The 24,224-nt window shown below is 39.0% G+C and overlaps 1 protein-coding gene across 1 annotated transcript in view; it reads right to left on the reverse strand.

Annotated features, from left to right (window-relative positions):
- The window catches only part of DOCK2 (dedicator of cytokinesis 2), a 160,305-nt gene that overhangs the window by 57,908 nt on the left and 78,173 nt on the right, over positions 1 to 24,224 (reverse strand). Inside the window, exons 28-29 of the mRNA XM_030957232.1 lie at positions 2,388 to 2,486; positions 1,198 to 1,292 (exon numbers count right to left, since the gene is read on the reverse strand). Coding sequence (XP_030813092.1) covers positions 1,198 to 1,292; positions 2,388 to 2,486 — 194 coding nt within the window. The remainder of the gene's footprint in view (positions 1 to 1,197; positions 1,293 to 2,387; positions 2,487 to 24,224) is intronic.

Genomic DNA, 24,224 nt, shown 5'->3' on the forward strand with positions numbered 1-24,224 from the left:
CAAGGACAGACACTTCCCACCCTCACAGAATAAAAAAATCCTATACTTGTGGATAATGCAGGTGTCAAGAGCATTTTCTAGATAAGAGAACCCGTTTTACATATTAAATGTTTGATGTGCTGACACGTGCCAGATGATTGTAGGTAGTTTAGCACTAAACTGTTATTTTTTAGAGTAACCCTTGCTACATTAAAACTAATTGCAATCACAGCAGCAGCAACATAAGAATGTGCAAGGAGTTAGAGTTTATCTGAGAGGCCAAAGACTGGCTCAGACAAAAAACCACAGAGGGATGAAACTCCTGTAATGTACAAAATATTACCTGAATTTACACATCCACCGGCACATCTGTACCTGTCCACCTCCGAGGAGGGGTCAGGTACATGGTTATTAATGCCCACAAAGTGATGTTTGGACACCTGACTAGAACCATCTGGAACATAATCTTCACTTTTGAATCACAGAATGCAAAAAAAGCCCCAACCAACCTTTCATTTAACATAATTCTATTCAAATCCTGGATTAAAATGTATCAAATATAGAAATCTGATATCACAAAATTGTAAATTTTATTGACAAATCTTTTCCTCAAGACTGGGCACTTGCAGAAGATGATCAACTTAAGTGAGTAACCTCAGTTCTCTCTTTTTATATAGTATAAAAGGGGAAGAATTATGTAACTGTTACAGTCAATAAACAGCATCTGTGGGCTAAGTTCATTCAAATCTATGCACTTTTGACACTCAACTCTTAGACCTGTCCCTCTGCAACTTCTAGAAAACTCAGTGTTACCACCATCTCTATAAAACCAAAATAGAGATAGTACAGGTGACTGCCAACAGAAATCTTGCTTAAAAAATGTATTCACATCATAACACAATCCAGCATCTAAACTCAAATTGTTTCTTTGAAAACAAGAAGCCAAAATAAGTTCAGCAGTAAAGGTAACATCCAAATAGATTAAAAATGTGGGTAATTTTCCCTTTCCATTTTAAGTGGACAGGCAATTTCCCCTTTCCATTTTAAGTGGACTTAAAGCATAGACAAGAAGCTATTTAATGGATTGCTTCAGATGACCTTCTTGGCTTTCCCCAGACTGGAATGATAAAGTTATCCTGAAAAATGTTTTGTAGGGTGTGAAAGGAGTCACTGTCCAGCAGCACAGAGAGCAGGAGCTCTGTACTCCTCCCTCCTTACCTGTTCTGCACCATGCTCATGGCCATCCAGTCCGAGGGGTACACGTTCTTCCCAATGAGGTCTTTGAACATTATGAATGTTTCCATCAAGAAGTCCTGGAACAACAAAATGCAGTCAGGCTGGGGCTGTGGAAACCCTTGGAGGTATTTCTGTGGGATTAAGGAGCTAAGATGGGGAGTTCCATTTTGCTCTCAGTGAAGCCAAGAGAAGAACTCCTGGTGATATCTCAGTAAATCTGAGATTGGAGCCAAAGTCCTGTAGAACAGCAGTCTCAGATTCCACGTGGAAGCTAAATCTATTACATTAAAGTCATCATACAGGGCTCTTCAGAAAACAGAAGGCATAAATTAATGGAAAGAAAAAGTTCTAGTACTTCTGAGTAAAATTTGATATTTTTTATAAATTAGTCTCACTATGCATAAGAATGAATAGTCTTGAAAAATACAGGATTTTTTCCTTTTTCACTCCATTTAGTCCATATTTAAAATTTCAGTTAAGGCACCACTCTGACTTGAAGGAAGGAAGGAAAGTGATCAGTTCTTGACAAGTGCAGATATTGCCTCCATGGGCTAACAGCAGATATAATCCAAACCTGTGCCACTACCCTGACTTAGCTGACAGCTATAGCAGCAATGTGAAAGGCCACACATAGTACTATGGAAACCCTCTGGTACCATTAAATTATGGCAGAAAAAATGCAATAAAAGGATGCTCTACAAGAATAGGGCATTTACTGCATTTAATTTACAATGTTATTTGCACCAGGAGTAGATTCAATTGTGAAAATGGAAATGGATCACTGGGTGTGAAGTGTGGAGGGAATGTTCAACTAGTTGAGGATAAGTTTTGCTGTTGTTTTGTTGTGAGTTTATTCTTTTTCTTTTCCCCTTTCTCAGAAGAGTACAGCACAAAGATCCCATTACTTATTCTGGATCATTACATCACCACCTCAGTGATAGGTGACAACTTTCTCAAGAGAGAAATTTGTTTCCTTCTAAATTTCTGATTACAGTGTTGTCCAGTGCCACCATTAGAAGAGGGAGGCAGTGCAATAACACTGAGGCAAAAAATGTACAGCAACAGAATTCATTCTAGGAAAGAATCAGGCAAGAAACTCCAAAAAAATCTACTCATTTTTCACAGGAAATCAAATACTATAACTATCAACGCTGTGATCACTCAGTACTCACCACTAGTTCTGAACTTGTCTGGAAAGTTTCAATGTACACTGAATAATGCTGGTCACTCATCTGGTTCAGGATCGCTGTCATGCACGCCACAAAATGACTCTGAAAGAAGCCAGGCAGAATCAACACATGTGGATTACTGGAGATATTGGATTGTACTCTTTCTAAAGTTGAAGCATGTGAAACGCCTGAAAAATCCCTTTATGTATGTAAAAATAAATAATGTTCAAGCTTTTGCCAGCCCAGATGAAAGAAACAAACTAAGAACTCCAAAAGGATTATTCAGAAGCTGCCTTGGCAAGGGACAGGCTCTTGTGAGAAAGCTGCATCATTAATGAGACACCACATGGAAACACACATTGTGACAAGAAAACTTCTTACATAAAGTACAACTCACTATCACCTTAAGACTCCTAAAAGGCACATGATGTCCACTAGGATTCTTCTATTAGGAATTCATGGGAAGAAAATATGTTAGAATCAAAAATTTCTAATAATTCTATTATTCACAGGAAGAAATAGTGCAAGAAATGTCATCTTTCACATTCTCCAGGTATTTAAACAGCTATTAGAGAACTCTCAAACCTCTATAGAACATTATGACCTTGACATCTCAAAACTTCTTTCAAATTTCCTCAAAAGGAAGTATTAGTCTTTCTCAATTCCTAAAATTCAAAATGCTGAAAGACACAACATGATTTCCAACCCTGAGTTTTATACTGACTTTTCAGTGTAAGTTACTGAAAGTCACGAAGACATTTCTTTCCCAAGCAATACTAGTGAGTTTAATAATTTGCACTTTTCCTTTAAGACTGTGGAGATTCCTCCTCACCGATTCCTTTTAATTTGCTGAAGTTTTAATTCTTGGCTTAGAAACAAGCCTGCTTTCAATGCTTTGATTACATTTTAAAAACAAAACTGATTCTATTAGGAATTCATGGGAAGAAAATATGTTAGAATCAAAAATTTCTAATAATTCTATTGTTCGCAGGAAGAAATAGTGCAAGAAATGCCATTTTTCACATTCTGCAGGTGTTTAAACAGCTATTAGAGAACTCTCAAACCTCTATAGAACATGATGACCTTGACATCTCAAAACTTCTTTCAAATTTCCTCAAAAGGAAGAATTTAGTCTTTCTCAATTCCAAAAGTCAAAATGCTGAAAGATACAGTGAAAACTCAGGGCTGAAAATCATGTAAGTTACTGGAAGTCACAAAGACATTTCTTTCCCAAGCAACAATAATGAGTTTAATAATTTGCACTTTTCCTTTAAGATTGTGAAGATTCCTCGTTACTGATTCTTTTAATTTGCTGGAGTTTTAATTCTTGGCTTAAAACCAAGCCTGCTTTCAATGCTTTGATTTCATTTTAACAACAGAGTTGCTGAGCAGGCAGAATAATTTCCTAGATGTCCCTGATCCTTTCATTGCTCTGGCCCGGGGCTGCGCAGCGCTGGTGCCACCCGGTGCCACTCGGGCTCGCTGTGTCCCCACATCAGAGTGGCACCCAACCATTTTGTCCCCATTCCGGAGCAGGAGCAGTCCCTGCTCAGCTCTGCCTGTCGCCACTAGAGGTCTTGTGCTTCCCTCCACGAGCTGCTCTCCGCTCCGAGCTGCTGGGCTTTATTTATTTATTCCTACGCGAGCAGACCCAGCACACCTCTTGCATACAAAGAGTGAAATTACAACCTAAAGGACCTATCGTACCTTCTTTTGGAGTAACCTTAGTGCTAGTGAGAGCCTTGCCTACTTTTTAAGGCTAAGAAGATTCATTTTCTGCAGGTAAACCAAAAGCTTTCAGGTAAGAAATCGTGTGTTCTCGGGTACTGATGCTCTTCTAAAAGGAATGCTGGATTTCCTGCAGTAGTACTTCACTTTTATAGTTCTGGAGCAGAAAAATCTTTGCTGTGGTGTTAAATGCATAGCTGAAAGGAATAATGAATTGCAAAGGATTTGGTACTGAAATTGTGCGGGGGTTTTCTTCTCATGTCTTGATTTTGAAAAAAGATTACCAGCAGAAGTTAGAGAATTGACACGAGAAGCAGCTCGTATTTTTAGTAGTTACACATTCACCACTGAATGTGACTCAAGTTAAATAATCACTGCTTGAAATAAGCAGCATATCTTCACAAGCATTGCATAGATGTATTATGATGCTAAAGGGCAAAAAGACTTTAAGAAGGTTATTTCTTTTGTTAAAACCAACTTCAAAAAATGTGCCTAGCTATGTCTGTGATTGTGGTACAGCACAAACGCCTTAGTGACTGGGTATGGAGATTTTAAATTTAACAGATGATATGCCTTGAAAAGAGCCGTAAGGAAAGATCACATCTTGCTGGCCAGGACCTCACATCAAACCTGTCAAATTCACATCAGTTGGACTGAATGATAATAAAAAAGGTGTCAGTAAAGATGGTCTGCTGCAAAAACTTCCTCCATCCTTTCCATGTAATGTAAAGCAGGGAAAGACAAATACTGTTTGATCTTTAATCATTTTCTTGCCAGCAATCTCAACTATCAGAAATCATCTGCTAGCATCTTGATAGGTTTAAAGCTTGCCCCTCCCTCCTAATCCCCAAATGGCAGCAATGAATATTCACTTCTCAGAGGCAGCCTCAGGTCTCTCAAGTGCCCCTGCACCGGCAGCACTGCCACTCTCCCTGGCAGGACTGAAGGGTAACTCAGGGCTCTCCACAGCTCTGATCAAAGCTGCAAACACCTCTCTGCATTCACTGAAATTCTCCTCTGGGCTTTAAGTGCCTCTTACTGGAGTGTGCAAAGAGCACGAACTGCCTGTGAACAGTAAGTTCTGCACAAAACCAGCTCCTGTGCCTGGCCACAGCCTGTGTGTCCACAGGATGGGCAGAAGAAATTCAGAATCACACAAGAGTCTATTAATAAACTGATTTCATTAAGTCAAACGTTGTACATAGGGATTGAATAGTTAGATAGAAAAGGTTAGAATAGAACAGGATAGAAAAGGTTGTGGCAGACAAGGTGAAGTTCAGGCAGAATCCTAGCAAATCATTTTAGCTGTGCTCAAGCTTGTTAGGATTTAGCCAGTGAATTACAGCAGAAAACATTGATTAGAACTAGGTCAAATGTATAAAAAATAAATGTATCAAAGTAAACACTTTAATGCTGAGACAATATGAACAGAAAAAAAACCCCAGAAACAATTCTGCATGACTGTAAAGAGCTCTAATGAAATATTTCCCAACTTCAGTACATTAATTTCCTTTTGAGCACAAAAGAATCCAAAACAGAAACAACACTGAATTCTATTTTTTAAATTATACAATTTCCTGTCAGACTTAAAAAAATGTGTAAAGAAATAGGGCAATTGATAGTATGAGCACTGCACTGCTGCAAGGAGCAGGAACATAAGTAAATAGATGTCAGATGAAAATGAAACAGAGGAGAAAATGTCCAGGAAACATTCAAATTCTCTGTCCACTTACCCCCCCCCCCCACCCTCCCCATAATTAACACCATATATAAATGAAATAAAGTGCTGGCTTTAGTATAAACACTGCAAGGTAGTGGGTAAGGTGAAAGAGATGTTGTTTTACTTGAGTATACACAAAGTACACCAAAAGGAATTGCAGTTTATTCTGTAAAACAAACAGGGCTTCCTAAGGTCAAGCAGGAAGAGGTGGAATCTCTTGCACTGCTGAAAAAGTGCAGATTAGCTGTGGATGCAACATGTACAGGAAAAGAAACAGCTGAGGAACATCAGGATCATATGAGTAAGATGACAAACTTCAACACCTAGCAACTAAGCCCAGCACACTTTATAATAGCAGATGGTGACAGGTTGCCGTAGTAACTTCAAATAGAGCAGCAGCACAAGGATGAGGCAAAAGCACTGGAAAAACAACAGAAATAACATGGAATGAGGCTACATTTTGATCTAATCTAGTAGAAGGATTTCAGTGGCTGCAGGGTAGGCAATCCTCATGCAGATGCACTTCTGGAAGGACTCAGGGGGATATTTATTTAATGTAGGCACTTAAGTAGCATTTACCCTCATTAATAGAGCACTTTACCAGCACAGAGCCTGAGTGTAAACACAAAACCACATGGACAGGGTCATTTTGCTCACCCTCACAAGCAGGGGGAGGTAAGGGGGCTCTGCAGCATCCTCACAACCTGTGACCCCACACTAATGATGGTTCATGTTTGATTAACACATGGCTTTCAGTATGGGGCAAAGAAACTGATTCAAACAGCCCAGCATCATTGTGGTGTTTGCAGCAATCATAGATTAGATTTAATTCTGAACTCCCTTTTAGGATAAGCCAGAAGTTTCAAACTTCATTGCATGTTAGAAACAGTAATTGTGAAAATACAGAGATAGTGACCAAGAATTTCATTGGGCCAAAAAATTCTGGTTTGGTTGGGTTTTTTTTGGTTGAGAAATAAGAACAAACACCTTTCTGGAGGAAAAGTGAGAAATATGTCATCTTGAGTGTAATTAAAGAAAAACTGACCAATCACCTGTTTTAATCAAGTGTTAAAAATCATCAATATTTATGTTGTACCACAAATCTGTTATTGAGAATATCTCCAAAAATACTGTCTTCACAGAATCATTGAGTCATCACAGCTGCTCCTTGTCATGAGCTAAAGAGCAACATAAAAACAAGTATGGAAGATGCTCAGTGATGCCACAAAGAACCACAGTGACTTGAAGCCACAGTTCCTCAGAAAACCCCATTAAACTTTAGGAACTGTGGCATATGTAGAGGTTGAGACAAACATCTTGATCATATTATGCAAATACTAAACAATACCAGTCTGAAAGGAAAAATAAGCAGAATTTCAAGTGAATTGCTAATGCAGTAGTTCTGTTTCTCTCCAGAAATAGATGTCCCTGCCAATGCATGTGCAGTCCTAAAATGTAGTGTTTGGAGCTGGAAAGGCACAAATACATAAACATTAGGACAGGCTGCTATGCAACAACCCTGAGTATCCATCACATGTGAAACGGGGAATAGCTCCCAATCCATACAGACTTGGAGCCTTCCAATGAGCACATGGTGCTGATAATTCACTTACAGTAACATCCATCTACTCTTGGTGGGTCTGAGATTTTAATTTTCCAGTTTTACTTTCATTGGTTCTGTCTCCTTGTGTTTTATAGCTGACTGAACAGCATCCTGCTTCAGCATCTCACTGACAGCCTCGGATTTCTGACTGAAAACATGCTGGGCTCTTTTAGCTTGTCCTACCATTTCCTTTACAGTCACAAGATTTAGCTGAAAGGATGCACAACTATAAAAACAGCAGACTACCAGGTAGAATAATAGAGAAAATTTTGTAGCACAATGAGAGAATAACTGCAGCTGCTCTGTGTGATTTTAAGATTTGTTGCAAGTTAGACAAACTCAGCAATTTCAGTATTATTTCATTCAAGACTTTCCGTACATAGATAAAAGCAATAAAATAATGGTTCATGGTAGGACATAAAAGTAGCTTGATTTTCATGGAGTATGTCCTTTGCCATCCTTGGGGTTTTTTTTACAGTTTTTTTTAACATTGTAATGATTTTCCAGCAATATTCCAAAAAAGAAAATTTTTCACTCTCTGCAATGTTTTTTCTGCTGCTGGGTTTTGTTGTTTGGCTGATTTTGTGCCATAAATCCACTCCAGAATTTCTGCTACTGTCTCTGGTTGATATGAACACTCCACTGTAATTGATTTAACTTCTACTGAAGTCTGTGTTCAAACACAGTTGTGTAATTTACTACTTTTCCTGTAATACTAACTTTCTGTTCATCTTCAAAGCATATTTACCAATAAATCATGAATAACAATAATCAGTGAGGTCAGAAAGCACAGAGTTGAGTTCAGCTGGTCAGAGCATGGTGCTAATAATGCCCAGGTTGTGGGTTTAATACTTGTATGGGCCATTCCCTAAAGAGTTGAACCCAATGATCCCTGTGAGTCCCTTCCAACTGAGAATATTCTATGATTCTTCTATGGTGCTATGATCTGGAATGAGCAATCATTGCCTGGAAACTGAACTAGTTCAGAGCACAGTTATCAAAGACAAAAAAAAAGGATCTGTTTCACCTCCTCACTAAGCACTGCTGCCACACTCCTGACCTCAGCTCTGCTCTAGCAGATGAAATCTCCCATCCTGTGCCTGCAGGGATCTGTGCAGCTTTTCCCTCCCCCTCTGCATCCCACTGACTGCATCCCCACAATCCCCTGAGCCTGGTCCCTCAGGCCAGCAGGACCTTCCTGCCCTGGTCCATGAGATGTGCACTGAGACACTGCAGTGACCTGGGGCTCTCAGGCTGCTCATTTCCCTGATTTCTTATCCCAGTGCTGCTGCACTGCCCTGGTGCCACTAAAGCAGATGGGCAGAGCATGGCTGGTGCTGCCCAGTGTCCCAGTGAGCTCATTCCCAGTTAGAGATGATGAGAAACACTGGAACTACACACCATGGTACAGGCAAGGAATCAGGTTACAAATACCACCCGTGGTTTATTTACTGTACAAAGACTGGCCAATCTCTCCCATTTGAAAGGACTGGAAACCAGCTTGGGAACTTGCAGGAGGTGATAGAGGGGCTGGGGGAAGTGTTCCCTGCCCTGGGGTGCAATAAAGAACAGCAGGAACCAACCCAGCCAGGGCTGCAACAGGAGACTGCAGAGCAGAACAGAGCAAGGGAGAGCAACCCTGGGGTCAAAAAGAGCAGCACTGAGCAATCCAAGCTCCTCAAAGCGCAGTAGCAGCTTTTATTGCTAAGCCATGTACTTTAAATTTACACAATGTGAAGACAAATATCTTGGATGATGATTCACTTCCTTAAAACAGAGCCACCTCCTGTATTCCCAGAACTATACCACTCTATTTGATTTTGTTCTTTTTCAGCTGCACTTACTGAAGACAGAAAAATTAAATTAGATTTCAACTACTTGATCAGAGATGAGACTAATAAAATATATTTGTGAATGGCTAAAACAAAACTTTATCACAATAGTTCTGCTTAAAACTGTTGAAAGTCATTTCACTGCAGAAACTTCCTTCTTTTAAATTGAACTTATGGAGAAAATAGGGCCCAATAAAAATAATTTTCCAACTAATTACATCCATTGCACTAACCAGTCTACCCACAGCGTTTGTTTAGGATTGATTAATAGCAACTAGCAACTGTTAGAAGAGTTTTAATTTGCATCTGAAATATTTTTCATATTTAGATGATATCCAGTAGGGGCTTTTATTAAGTTTTTAATTTGTTTTGTAACAGTGGGCTCCACTTTTAAACTTGAAAAAAATGTTGGAGTCTGTTTAGCAGAGTAATGGGCAAAACCAAAAAATTCATAGCAAAACCTCAAATCTTTCTAAATAGAGCTTTTCATATTGAATCTTGGGCAGGTTGCTTAATGGAAAGCATAGGGAATTCTCCATGAAAGGAAACCCTGTGGAAAGACATGTATAAAGATGAAAGGATAAAACTCCAAAAATTACAGAATGTCCTGGCAATGGACACAATCCACAACCTACAGCCAATTATGCATTCTCTCAGGTGTGGGTCTCTTCAAGGGATGTCACTTATGGCCCAGTTGGTTGAATTGCAATTATAATGTAACATAAACAGGGAATCTTGATGCTCTAATAATATGCAGATAGAAATTTCCCAAATAGCATTGTCTGCATCAATTATTTGTGCATATGCTAATCTGTATTTTTGAGGGAGATTCTAACACATTATCTCCGGGCTCTGGCAGAATAAGGAATAAGGAATATTTCTTTAATAACTTAGCACCAGCTCAAGGGCTGGATTCATTAAATACTTACAATATAAGTAGAATGAAGATGAGAGTTGAAATTTCTTTGAATAACTAAATCAGGGATTATTTTAGTTCTTGTTTTTTCTGCCATTGTTTTTTTTAATGAGAGAAAGAAAAACCAGTTAAAAGCTCACAAAAGGTAAATAATTCCAGAGTGCCCTGGCTTAGGCTCCATCAGGGGTGTGACTGTCCCTTGCTTTCTCAGTCACTGCAATCCAGGAGCCTCTGAATCCTAAAATCACCATGGGACAAGATAAACTCCTGTTCTTAGCTGTTTGGAAAATGCACCAGGATGGTAAAAACCAGCACCTCTTCTCCCCAGGCATTAAATCCCTTTGACATAAAATGATATCCTTATTCTGAAATTAAAACTTGCTCCACAAAAAACCCCCAAACATAAACCACCCTCAGAAAAATGGGTGAGTATTGATGAAACAGCACTGTGTTACAACAGGTCCTTCCCAAACACAAACTGAGCTTCAAACAGTTTTCAACGATTTCCCAAACATGATTACGAAAATATTTTGTAGTGCCACATCATCTGATCATCTGAACTCCTGAGGATGATAACTGTGGGCCAAAAGGACACTTCTTTGTGCTGCTTTACTGCCGAAATATTCAAGGCTATCTGCAGAGATTTATTTTTCCTCATCTCTAAGCTAGGATTTCATTCAAATAGATTGCCTTGCTAGGAAGCCAGGGTACCAACACCTTCTCCTGGACGGGGCAAATAGAAATAATGAGTGTAGATACATGTTAGGGAATTGCAGTCCTAGCAGGAAACAAACAAAAAGCAGAATCACGTGCATATAAAAGCAAATGTGATCAATGAGACTGCCAGAGAAATATAATCTGTTATGCCTCTGATATTCAGTTTGCATCACCTGAGCAGTCTTATAGTCTCTTATTTTTATGATTAGTCACTGCAATACAGAGTGTGTGGGAGCATCAGTACATATCTAACAACACACACAGGGAAAAGGTGATGATTAGAAGCATTACAACCCACACCTCCACTGTATTTTCCATATTAGTGCTGTTGGGTTTAATAGCAGCCTCAGGACCAAGCTGCAGAAGCAGTTCAGAAAAGCCTCTGAGATCTTGGTTGGTGGTGTCATCTTTGTTCTAGTTCTCCCCTGAAGTGCCACCAAAGGACCTGTTGGGAGGCAGGTTATTTTCTGTCCTTTTAGCTCTAGAGAGCTGAGGGACAGAACAAGCATTTGGTAGATGCTGTGCCATCACACAGCCTAAAGAACTTCCAAGATATCTGAGGAGAGATCTCATATCTTGACAACATCATTATGGTATGTTTTATAAACAAATTCTTTTCCCATATTAGTTAACATAAAGCCATTGAGCTGGATGTTCCTTTACAGCTTCCTGGGCCTGGATCTTGTGATCTATTGTGTGGTTCCTGGTCAAGGACTCTCCAAACTATGGCTGCAACATTATCATATTAAGGCAAGAGTCTGGGAAGCTGGAGGGACTGGAATCAAATTTTACATTTAGATTATTATCAGTTTTCAAGGCATGTTCATTAAGAAGGAAAAAAAAATTAACTTGTTCTGCTCTGTTTTTGTTTGAAAGGAAGTTGCTAATATTTTAAATCTTAAAACAAGATTTCCTAGACTGCAGAACCCAGGAATTCAGTAATGGAGAGTATTATTTTCTTAAGCATTTCCCTTAAAATAAAGATGTCTTTCTTATATTTAGAAAATATGAACATAAAGCATTTACTACTAGGTCTAGACCATTTGTTTTTTTTGAAATGGCGCTGTATTCACATAAGGTAAAAGTGTCTTTTATTTGATCTCATCTTGGTACAAGGTTTTGACCTCCGAGACTGTTAAATACAACAAACATTAAAATATTTTAATAATATTTAGCAAATAATTACAAATCATTTATATATTAAAAATATATAAAAATTATATATATTAAAATATGTTACAACGAAATAAGATTATTAATATTGTTCATAAGTTGATTCTGAGTGAATAAGGCAGTAGAGAAGGAGGGATTTGGAATACAGGAGCAGTACTGGAGCTCCCTTAGCCCTTCCAGATGATCCCAGAAATCTGCCTGTGCTGCAATTAGAGAGTTCCAGGACATTAGGTCGGCCCTAGCAGGTTGTGAGCTCAAGGCACAGATGCTCTGCAAGAACAGAGCATCCAAGCATGAAAACAGGAATCCAGTAATGTGGTCCCAGGGATTTGGGAGAAGAGAGAAAAAGGAATTTACACTCTGCTGAGTTGAAGAGCACCATTCAGGATTTCACAGCAGTGCGTGGGGAGTAGGTGGCAAAGAAACTGGGAATGCAAATGTGCAGGATGTGGGCATGGCCTGGCAGCAGCTGGAAAAACCCAAAGGTAGCCCTAGCTCAGGTGATTTCCCTGCTGCTGCCTCCAAAGCCCTGCATCAGTGGTGGTTTGGGCATCCCAGTGTTCCCAGACAGGCTAACAGGAAACAGCCTGATGTGTAAACCTGTGAGACACCCTGGGGACATGCAAAGGGCATCAAAATAAGCCTTGTTAGCCTGTTAACAAAATCTTAATTATTGCAACAGAAATAGCTCTGAGAATGCTGTGATTTTCTGGAAGCTCTTCACAAAACAAGTGACACCAGGATTACAAACATCTCTATCAAGATACGAAACTTTTTGTTTTTAAAAAGGAAAGGTGTTCCCACTGAACGAGGTCGATTCCTATTATACAAGGATACACATGCCCTCAGGCTGCCAGTTAGACACTCCTGCCTCATAACTCTTTCCCTGGACCTCGGGGAATAACAAAGCAATCTTGACAGATTACACATGGCAACAGTTCTGTGGGTTCTAGCAATTTTTTTTAGGTGTTTAGTTGTTAGTTTTTGTTGTTGTTTTTTTGGTTTTTGCTTCTTTTTTTTAATTTTACAAGACAAACCAACCAACCAAAACCTGAAACATACACCTCATTTTATGCAGCTAACACATTATATAATAACCTCAACACAAGCCTCTTTAACAGCTTCTGGGTTGTCTGCCTGGCTCAGCTTTGCTGTAAGGTACTCATTTGGTTTCTTGTTTAACTTTTTTTGGAAAACATTGGAAAAACTGCATGTCCAGTCATGTCTGAAGTGAGACAGAACCACACCTACATGCTTCATGTTTTACTTGCCTTCTTAATAATACAGGTTTGCATTGCAGTATTTTGCTTGAATCACACTGCTACTTACCCAAATTAAACCTGAAGCTATTCCCAAGGAGACCTTTTACATTAAAATTATTCTTTAAAATAAAAAGCACCACAGTTTTCTGAAAATAACCCCATTGCAGGGCCATTAAGGCAGCACAGTGCTCACATGGAATAATGAAGGAAGGAAGTAACTTTTATAAAATTGCTGATATTTCACTAACAGGCCCTGGGAGACCATCCCAGGGATACAAAAAAGAAGAAAGGTCATCTTTGTTCTTGAGACAGGGCAGGCCATATTCCATATTATGTAACAACTTCAGAGACTGCTCTTTTCTTCTCCAACTAGAGAGATACAATCAAGTAAAATACTCAATTACTTGGGCCATTCTGCATTCTTTTGCTTAGAAGAGGATCAGAAAGTACAGGGAAAGTGACTTTAAGCAAATATTCACCTGCTTATGCAATTAACTTACATATTACTTTCAAAGGACTTCACATATTTCAAAACATATGAGGAACTGAAGTTGCTATTAATTTGTACAGAATGCTGCATGTCTTCTGTCTCCTGTCTTTGAAATTAACTGCCCTCACTGGTGGAAAAATAATTTGAGCATACAAAAATTTCTTGAAGATACTTATTTCCATGCAGCCTTTTAGTTTTGGCTTATTGCAGTTCCCAAATAGAACTTCTGGACTTCTTCAAGCTGCCAGCCTCATAAAGGCTGAATAACAAAAACCCCAACCCTGAGTGACAAGCAGGTGTCACACAGCTCAGGACACTGCAGATTTACTAGACAAATCATCAATTATTAATTTCTCTGACTATCTAAGTATAAACTTGTAAGCTAAAAATAAAATTTGAATTTATACAAGATATAAAATCAGTTATAAGGTACCAATATAGAGAAATACCTGAAATGGGAAAGGCAAGGAAACAAACAGGCTTTTGTTTTGCCCTTGACATCACTGGGACATGAGCCTGTGCTGCCCAGAGAAGCTTTTCATTTCTCCAGCAAGGTTCAGAGCCCTTGGAGTGTCCAGAGATGTTCATCTTCCCTTAGTGACCATCAGGAGGTCACCATAGGGTCACCTCCCTCCCTCCCTCTGTGGTGCCATCTTAGAAACTCCACAAGGTGAAGCATCACCTTTGCCAGGAGGAGAGTGAAATGTTTATCTACACTTTGTGATTTATTTTTGTAAACCACCATTGCACCTTTGCTCTTTGGACACGTTCCAGGACAGACCAGACACAAGATCCATGATTCTAAATGTGCCCAGCAGGACAGAAATATATCTGTGGGATGCTTTAGTGTGGTACCAGATCACTCTTCCCATCTCAACACCAAATAAAGTGTCAGCATCTCACTTTTTCTGAATTCCTTTCAAATACAAGTATTATCTCACTACGTGCACTGGTTCCTCTGCCTAAGACCCCACAGTTTCACAGAATTTCCTTCATTCTCTGTTTCTACAGGAGTTCTGCTCTGTGTCAAAGATCCCCAACTACTGAATCTCAGCCCTTAACTGGGGGTGTTGTGGCTTCTCCAAAAATAACTCAAACTGCAGAGTATGTACATGGAGAGTTTAGAGATTTAAGAAATTATTTACATTAATATTTCTTGGATAATAAGATATAAATATTATCAAGATTGAGTGCTGGATAGAGAGAAACAATTAGTTACAAGGTTTATAAAAACCTATAAATTTATTCTTTTACTTTTAAGGTTTTTTTAAGATGTCATCTAAGCCCTTCAGTCATGAGGGGCATTTGAGTTCCAGTCAAGTGTCTGGTCCCTTTGTAACTCAGACTGTTTCCACCTTCATGAGAAACTATACAAGCTTTGGATAAAGAAGAAACACACATTTTCTTTTAAATACCAGGAGAAAAAGTTGCTAGGCATTTTTTTGAATGTTCCATCTTCCAGCATTCCTCAGCACCTGTTAGTACTGAGACAATTTTAGCTTTCATAATCTGCCCCAAGCCAGCAGTAACCACAAAAAAAAGTAAAAATAAAAGAATATTATTCAAATAAAGTGTGAAGAACAAATTAGCCAGTTGTTTGTCTTACCCCAGTGGGACAAGTTTTGACTGAATTTTTATTCTATTGCTTTGAAGAAAAATCAGTATCTAGCCATAAATATTTTAATAACATAAAATAATGCTACACATGGCAATAATGCTGTAACTTAGCATGGGTGTCTCTGTCAAAGCATGAGCTGCAGAGAAACTTTCATTTTCCTGGTGCTCCTTATGTGGGGAGTGGCGCCAAGCTTGGAGAGCAATTGTAAGGCTACATTATTTTTCAGGCTATAAATAATTAACTGAAGTAGGATTCTTTCAAATCCTCTCTTCACAAAAAGCAAGGCTTTCCAAAAGCAAGTTCTCTCCACCTTTAGAAAAGGTAGTCAGGCAATAATGATGCTACAATTCAAAAGGAAAGGCACCTGTCCTGCATAATAACAATCTGTGCACCTCTCAAACAGCATTAAGCTGCAGACTGTTTAAATATACAGGGCAGAAGTGTATAAATTGACAGAATAAAGTCAGAGAGAATTATGGATAAGTTGGTGAAGCAGACTTAAAACATAACCCTAAAAACCACCCTTACAATGCTCATAAAAGGGAATAAACCTTTCTCATGGATTTAAAGAGAAGTACCACACAAGAGAGCAGACACAAGTAAAACACACCTCTGTGGTTCCTTCCCATTATTCTATTGCAACATGAAGCTACTGAGTTGTTAAATAGACAGTCATGAAACCAAGAGTTGTGTTTTTACCAAACACTTGTAAGTCTTATAAACCTGAACTGTGAATTTCCTTAATGCTTTCATTATTGATGATATGAAACAGAACTAAAATTTGCAACTGTAAAGTCAGACGAAGAGAACAAACATTCAAAGATTTATCATGCAGTTCTCCTCCATTTAATTGTAACGCCTCAAAAGACATGTGACTGAACTCTTCAACATCAGCAGGCTGGTATATTTTGGTATAAAATTACTTATAGCAGAGACTCAAAATAAACAGAAGTTTCTCTCTTGCTGTACCCCTCACTAATCCCCCTCCAGAATGGATAATTCTGGCTCCTGACAGGTTTAGGATGGAACGAAACAGAATCCACACGAGAACCTGAACTACCAACCTTATTGCCAATCATACCACAGCTCCATTTTGCAAACATTCCAAAGGAGATGTGCCAAGGCATCAGCCTGGCTGAGCAGACTGCACTGCAGGGTGATACATCCTGAGAAATCTTCCTCTGACACTGAAAACAGCCGTGGCCATCACTGAGCAGAGATTTTCCCAGAGGAATCCCCAGCTCCTCTATCCCTGATCTCCATTTCTCTTCCACCTGTAGCTTTTTGTGCCAGAATTTGGGAGCCTGTGGGAAGTGCCAGTCTCTGCAGACACCCTGCCAAAGCCAATAAGCACAATTCCAGTCTCTCCTGCACTTACTGCCAGCCAGTGGCTGCTAACCCAGTCTGAGCTGCCCTAATTCAATTCTCCCATACCAAAAATATTTTTCAAAACCGACATCTGGGTAGAGGCACAGCCAGGTGCATTCAGCTGAGTACACAAAACACATCTCTGGAGGATAAAATATCCAGTTACTCACATTCCTGATGTCATTCACTGCTCTGGAGGAACACAGGTAGAAAGGTCTCAGGATGCAATTTTAAATTCCAGCCCTGTTACCACCATAAGAACCGGCACAATGTTCCCACCCAGGTTCCAATGCTTCCACAGGGAACAGAAGCCATGGGACAGTGGATTTCAGAGAGAGCTTGGCATGGTTTCTGTGGCATTCACATTCTCTGAAAAAAATCCTTCGCCCAGGATTTTCTCCTGGGAAGCTGAGTGGCCTCAGAGAAAAAGGAAAACAATTCTTATCTCACTTGCTTCTCCTGTGTTGTGCTCATGTGGAATGTGTTTGGAGATTGTTTACCCACAGGTGATTGTTCCATTGGATTCTGGTGTGAGTTGTTTTGACTCATTGGCCAATCAGGGCCAAGCTGTGTCAGGACTCTGGAAAGAGTCACAGGTTTTCATTATAATCTTGTTAGCATTCAGTAAATATCTTTTCTATATTCTTTAGTATAGTATCGTATTCTTTAATATAATATAGTATTAGAAAGTAATAAATGAGCCTTCTGAGAACATGGAATCATGTGGGGGTAGCAGTTGTGGGTTTCTCTGGGTCTGGATTGAAGGCACATGAGACAGTAGTTCATGTTTAGACTCAGGTGTTCATTATTTCTTCTCAGTAAAACAGTCTCACTACTGTGAGTTTGGCAGCTTTTCATTAGAAGGCACAAAATGGCCAACAATCTCTTGTTCCAAGGTCTTTTAAGACTAAACTGTCCAATTAAAAGCTGACACCTAGATTATTTTCCCTTTTAACCCAATAACTGATCCCAAAGAGCCCCCAGTGCAGACTCTTCTGCCCAATTACAAAGTGCCACCCAAACCCATGGAGAAGAAGGAAGAAGAAGAAGCATGAAGAAGAAACCCAGGAGGACACCCAGTGCCCTCCATCTTGCTGCCATCCACAGCATACGAAAAATCCCCAAACCTAAATTTCTCACCAAGTGATACACCTACACTACTCTCTATAATCTGTTTCACACTTTTGTGGATTCCAGTCTATCTCAAAGTCTAGGAAACTTTCTCCATGAATGAGGGTCAAAGTCAGTGCTGCCCTGGGGGTCAGGGCACCCCAGAGCAGACACAGAAATATTCCCAGATCCCTGGGTTTTCAGAGAGTCAGATACATCATTCCTGCCTTCCTGCAAATACAATAAGGTTTTTCTCTCACTGCTTTCCCAAGTACCCAGGTTTGTGACACAAGTGAGAGTAACAGTTGACTCCTTACATTTACTGAAACTCCCACTTACTGAAGTGGCAAAAAAAGTTCTGGAGATCCTAAAGAATCATCACTGAACACCCAGTGCTTACAAGGCATCCCACACAGCTGCAGCACAGCAGAATGCTAAATACTCTTGGATGCAGCTTTGCCGTGTCATTTTTGATCTGAAGTGATAAATTCATTGGAAAAAAAACCCCAGAAACCAACTGAAAGCTAAGGGGCTGCAGAAAATACACTTAAAACTTGTTTTTTAGAATTAAATAAATGCTGTAATGATGAAAACAAGTCCAGTGTAGAAGTCACAGCCTTTAGCAAGCACTTTATACTGTTTTAAATGGTGCTTCTTGTAGCAGTGTCAACAGGAGAAGGGTGCTGGGCAGTGGCAACATGTGACACAGCAACCATGAAAATGCAGTTTTAAGTTTGCTACTTGGGGAAAAATAGTATGTTTTTCTGCTTTAATGGGCATAGTCAATATAATTGACAATCAAAGAGAAAATTGAAAAGGTCTTAGTTCATTTTTATGAACTAAAATTAATTCATTTTTATGAACTAATCTGTCTCTAACCAAGTGCTGATGCCTGCAAGGCAGCACAGGGTGCAAATCTGCCTTGCACAGGTTATCTACAGATCTACATACAGTTCTGTTAACATTTTATAAAGACTAAATAAAAACCTACAATAATCTAAAGTGTAAAATGCGTGCACACTTTGATACAAACATCAAGTACTTAGCAATATTTTTTCAACTGATAAGATTTCTACAAGGAAGAGCACTGAAATTTTGTGCTGTGAACCAGCTATTTGGACACTTTCCAGCTCACCAGCCTGTCACATTGGATAACTTCCCTCTCCCTGTAGGCATTCAAGCAGTTCTTCAAGAGAAATTTCTCAGTTTTAAGTACACTCATCTTTGCAAACTAACACTGAAAAAAATCCAGCTTGTGTCTCTATATAAATATGTGACTGAAATGCTTCCCTCTAAAGTGAATAAAGAGTTGTGTCTTACCTCCTGACACTAAACCTTGCATGAACAATTTCCAGCATATGCTCCAGAAGAAATACTGAGATAAAAATGTTTTCTAATCCATGAAGATTTTTTTTCTGACAGAGCAAATGGAATCTATCATCTTTCCAAAGGAAAAGAACTTTTATTTTTATTAAAGTAGAATAAAGGAATTTCAAGTACCATGGTTCTGAAAGTTATTTCAGAAATAAGATCATCATGGTTTTATCTTTTAGTGCATCTTCAGCACTTCATGTGCAATGGCATTGCATCATCTCAATCAAATCATAGGCAAACCACATTCAATTTTCATCCCTAGAACTTGCTTAGCTAAGTCCATTTTTTGCTGCAGTAAGTATCACAGCATCTTCTCTACCCAGTCTCACCAAACTGAAGTAATTTCCAGATCTTGCTGTAAAATTAGTCAGAGACAAAATCCTGTAATCTCTTCCATTACTGAAATGTTCCCTTTCTGGGGACAGAAGCTTCCGTCCTGTATCCTTATATCTGTTAAATTCTCTTCTCCAGTCACCTTGATCCCACCTGGAGGTGGCTTACAAAACCCACCAGCAGGATTTATAAAAAAGTTCTTGCTTCTTCAGACCCTTTTGCTCAAGCAAAATTCCTTCAGCATTACCAAATCACTGCTCTAGGGGAAAACTGAGCACACCCAGGGACATCCAGAGAGCTCCTCTGTGGCCATGCACACCAACAGAAACAGATACTCTGTGTACTGCCCAATTAGAGTAAGAAATAGCAGACTATTACACTAGACAAGCTGTGCACTGGAGAAAACTCCAGGTACAAAACTATATTCCACAAATTACTCCATCTCTTGTAATAAACACATTTACTTTCATAAATAGCTTTGCGCTTCATTCTGTGGGACCCAAAGCAATATGACTCCTTGTTGTGATCAACAACAGGCCCCTGTACACAGAGGCCATTTAAAAATCTCTCTCAGCAGTTTCATCTCTCCTGTTCCCTGCCAGCTTTTCCTGTGTATCACAATAAGCTGCAAATTTGCACTTCTGGGGGACTGTTTCTACTTTATAGGCTCTGCATCTGTCACCCATTTTCATCCGAAAATATTCCCTTCAGAGGCTTCCTTGCATGCAGTTCCTCTGGAACTCTGAGCACATTTCCATCCATTTCCCTCTGCAAGAAAGGAGGACAGGAAAAAGAGGTAATTTCCAGCATCATCCAATTCCAATGGTTTCAAATCCATCTCTAGCTCTCTGTGCTGCCTGGTGATGTATGTTTCACTGCAGTCTCCAGGGATTTCAGAAGCATATCTAAACTTATCCTCAACATCTCTCATTATTTTGAGGAAAAAAACCCAACATGACTTTTATGCAAAGAAGAGTTATGACTGAATTAAGCAGCTTGGCCAACAGCTATTGCTGGAGTTTCTGACGGAGACAGAAAATGAAGTGGAACAAAAGCAACATCCAAACCAACACAATTAAAGCCTTAATTCAGAGTTGTTAAATAAAAATGGTGCATCTCAGATATTATTTTTTTGGTTTTGAAAACTGAACCTGCATAGAAGGAGATCTCTGCAGTGGCCAGGCTGTTTGCAGCCACTGACAATCACAGAGTTCACAGCAGCCCCCATATGCAGTCTCTGATCCCAGCAACAGTCTAGGAACCCTGGATAGATTTGCAACATGAAGGGAAAGTGAGAGTCACACAAATTTCTTAGAACCTGAGAATCTCCCACCTAGAAAGCAGCTTCTTATCAAGAACACACCATAATTAAATACAGCAAGCTGCCTCTCTAAACTGAAAATGTCCATCAAATGTGCACCATGGAAAATCTGTTTCCTACAGGACAAACCACAAATCAGACATGACAGAAAACTGTCTGGTCAGAATAAATTACCTTACAGTTATTACAGCTGTCACCTGTCACAGAATCAGAACAGTTTATGTTGGACAGCACCTTAAAAATCTCCTTGTTCCAATCCACTGCCATAGACTGAGTTGGAAAATTTAAAGTGTGGATGCTCAAAAGTGGAAGGCAAATTAGATTAATCATCCTCCTGCTGAAAGCCCCCACAAGCTTTTACCTAGTTTATTTATTGGAAAGGTTCTGTTCAAACATTTAGTTTCAAGAAATATTGTTTTTAAAACATGCATAAGGGAAAACCAAAATTCTAAAATACATGTAACACTTTTACTATAAGAAAAATATTTATTTTTTGAATCAATTTGTCAAACGAAAAGTTAAGGTATCCAACGTCAGTTGAGTTTGAAAACTATGTGAAATAAGTAACTTTTGCCACAACCTGCAGAAAACCCCCAGAACCACCACACTCACATATCTGCACTCTTCCAAAATCCCCACTGTCTGTTGCTGCAAGGTTTTTCACTCCATGCAATTCCTGTAATCTCCATTTATCCTTACCACTGCACTTCTCTACCCACAGCTTCAGCCATTAAACTGAAATATGAACCAAAAAATATGTTTGACTCTGTTGAAGAAACTGGGAAGGCAGAGGCAGGAAAGATGGAAGAAAAATTATCTAGAAAAATATCTATGTCTTGTCAAACTTCCTCTGCCTGGCAGTCTGATTAAGCTGTGTGTGCATTTCTGAGAACTCAGACCCACAATCCCCAGACTGGAAAAGCAGTTTTATTGCTGTTTGAGGGGGCAGGCTTTGCACTGAGTGTTTTTTAGGGGGTTCACTGGTTACACCCTGGGATGCAATTTTAGTGGAGCAAGGATAAGTTTACACTGCAGAGGAACTACCGCCACTAAGAATTGTGTGTGCAAAGCATGCAGAGACCTTAAAAGTCAAGATTTCCTTTCACAGTACCAGCCAAGCCAAACAGAAAAAAAAAGTAACATCAGTCGGATTCATGTACTCAAAACACTGAAAAGAGAAGCATGAAATATGCACATTTAAAAATAACATCCAGCACCTCATGGGGCACTTCTCCAACAGGGGATGGAGGGACTGGAAAAACCCAGGGAGTTCATGGAGCAGAGCAGCCAAGGAACAAGGGAGAGGCTGCAGAGCTGGAGCCATGGAACATTAAACCCCAGTAAATTTCTTCTACTAAAACTGTTAGTATTACTACCAGACATTAATTTAAAACTGGATTAATCTTTTCTTTATGAGTGAAATAAGTTGAATTAATACATTGAAAGCACTTCTATGAAATGGATCTGTAGGATTTTTCGTACTTCATTCAATGTCAAATAACGAGCAAAACAAGAACTTTAAATTGCTGTGTCAGGAAAGAATAACAAATTAGATGCTGGGCAAGGGAAAATGTTATTTAAACTTAGTAATTGGCAATTTTGAACTGATTTGTTAACTCAAGAACAGACACCTATAACTCATTGAAATTCACCAGTCTGAGTTTTCAATCCAAATATTTGAACATTCCTAGCTATATATTTTTTTCCTTTCAGCTTGTTTTAATATAAACAACAGCACCAAAATGTTCATTACAATTCATAGTAAACCCAGAGTATTGGATGACAAGGTAGCTAAAAATCAACAGAGTTAAAATAGCAATTTTCAAATTAAGAATGCAGGAATGTAGCTCAAATGCTTCTACAGCCCAAGGAGAGCTCTCATAAAACCCTTAAGGGCTTTTTACTTTTATTTAAAACACAAAGGATTAGCTTTCTAAAGCTTCTTTCGGAATTTAATTGGGCAAGTATAACTTTTAAAGTAGTCCATCTGCCTGGAGCACAGCAGCTGTGATGGGGAGAATGCTGCTGCAATATTTGGATAAATTTTCAAACAGAACCATTAAAAGTCTCTGGTAATTAGTGGGTGAAATGAGAACTCAGAACTTGGCACTGGAATACTGTTTGCAGAAACTGTTGGACTTGTTTACTGTGATTCTTGTTTCCAGTGCACAATCAGCACAGAGATTCCCATGACTTCATGAATATCACAAAAGTAAAATTTGGTATTAATGCACATATTTATTTTCTCAATATCTTATGTGACATTTCTCTCTGCAGTGAAATAATCCAACACTCGTTTTCTTCTAAAACTTTGTAATAGAGTAATATCTCATTATTACTTTGCTTAAATTATATTACAGAGCCCAAATTTTACATGATGCTGCATAACAGTTTGCTGTATTCTGTAACAAGATCTTTCCCACTGCACCCATCTCCTCAATTCTTGTAAATTAAATATGGTAAAATCTGTGCAATGCTTAAATAAAAGGTTCTGAGCTAATGGAAGTAGTAAGGCTAATGAAATGACCAGTGAATTAACAGGGAACAGGATTAATAGTAAACTACCACTGTACTGGGAATTTAGCTGCAATCTTGTACTCAAATCTGAACACTTGAAAATAATAACTTTAAAAACAAACAAACAAAAAAACCCCCAAAAACAACAACAAAAAAATTGACTTTTGTTCAAACCGCAACTTTCCTCCAAATTTAGAACTCACATTTGTATTGCTTAGTTTTGGATATTTCATCCATAACAGGATTTAATGGCAATTTTCAAATCTAACTTCTTAAGCTTTAAGATCTGCATTTGGGACCAGATTTGGGCTTATGATATTTTGCATCTATTCTATATAAATATATATATCCATTTTTTGAGCATTGTATTTCATATGGAAAAAACTTAAGCCACTTGCAAATTGTAAACCATTTTTCAGTTTCTGTATCTCATTGCCAAAGTTATAGAAGCAGAGATGATGCAAAGTGCCTAGGAGACAGCAGCAGGAAATCACACCATTTGCCACTGTGCTCAGCTACAGCTCTTGTCTTTTTATTTTCAGGAAACACTTTCTGCTCTTCTGCTTTTTCTGGATATTCAGCCTGGACCTCTGTCCTGTTTACAGAGCTGAGGCAACCCCTTGGACATGATCTGCCTTGTGTTTGCAAGAATGGCAGGAACAACTACACATCAGTAACTTTTCTCTGAATCCCTCTGGATGCTGTATTTTGCCCTGGTCATAAGTGGTGACATTTTCCTTACCTCTTTGGGAAGATTA

This window comes from Camarhynchus parvulus, chromosome 13, assembly GCF_901933205.1.
Source record: "Camarhynchus parvulus chromosome 13, STF_HiC, whole genome shotgun sequence".
Taxonomy (NCBI): Eukaryota; Metazoa; Chordata; class Aves; order Passeriformes; family Thraupidae; genus Camarhynchus; species Camarhynchus parvulus.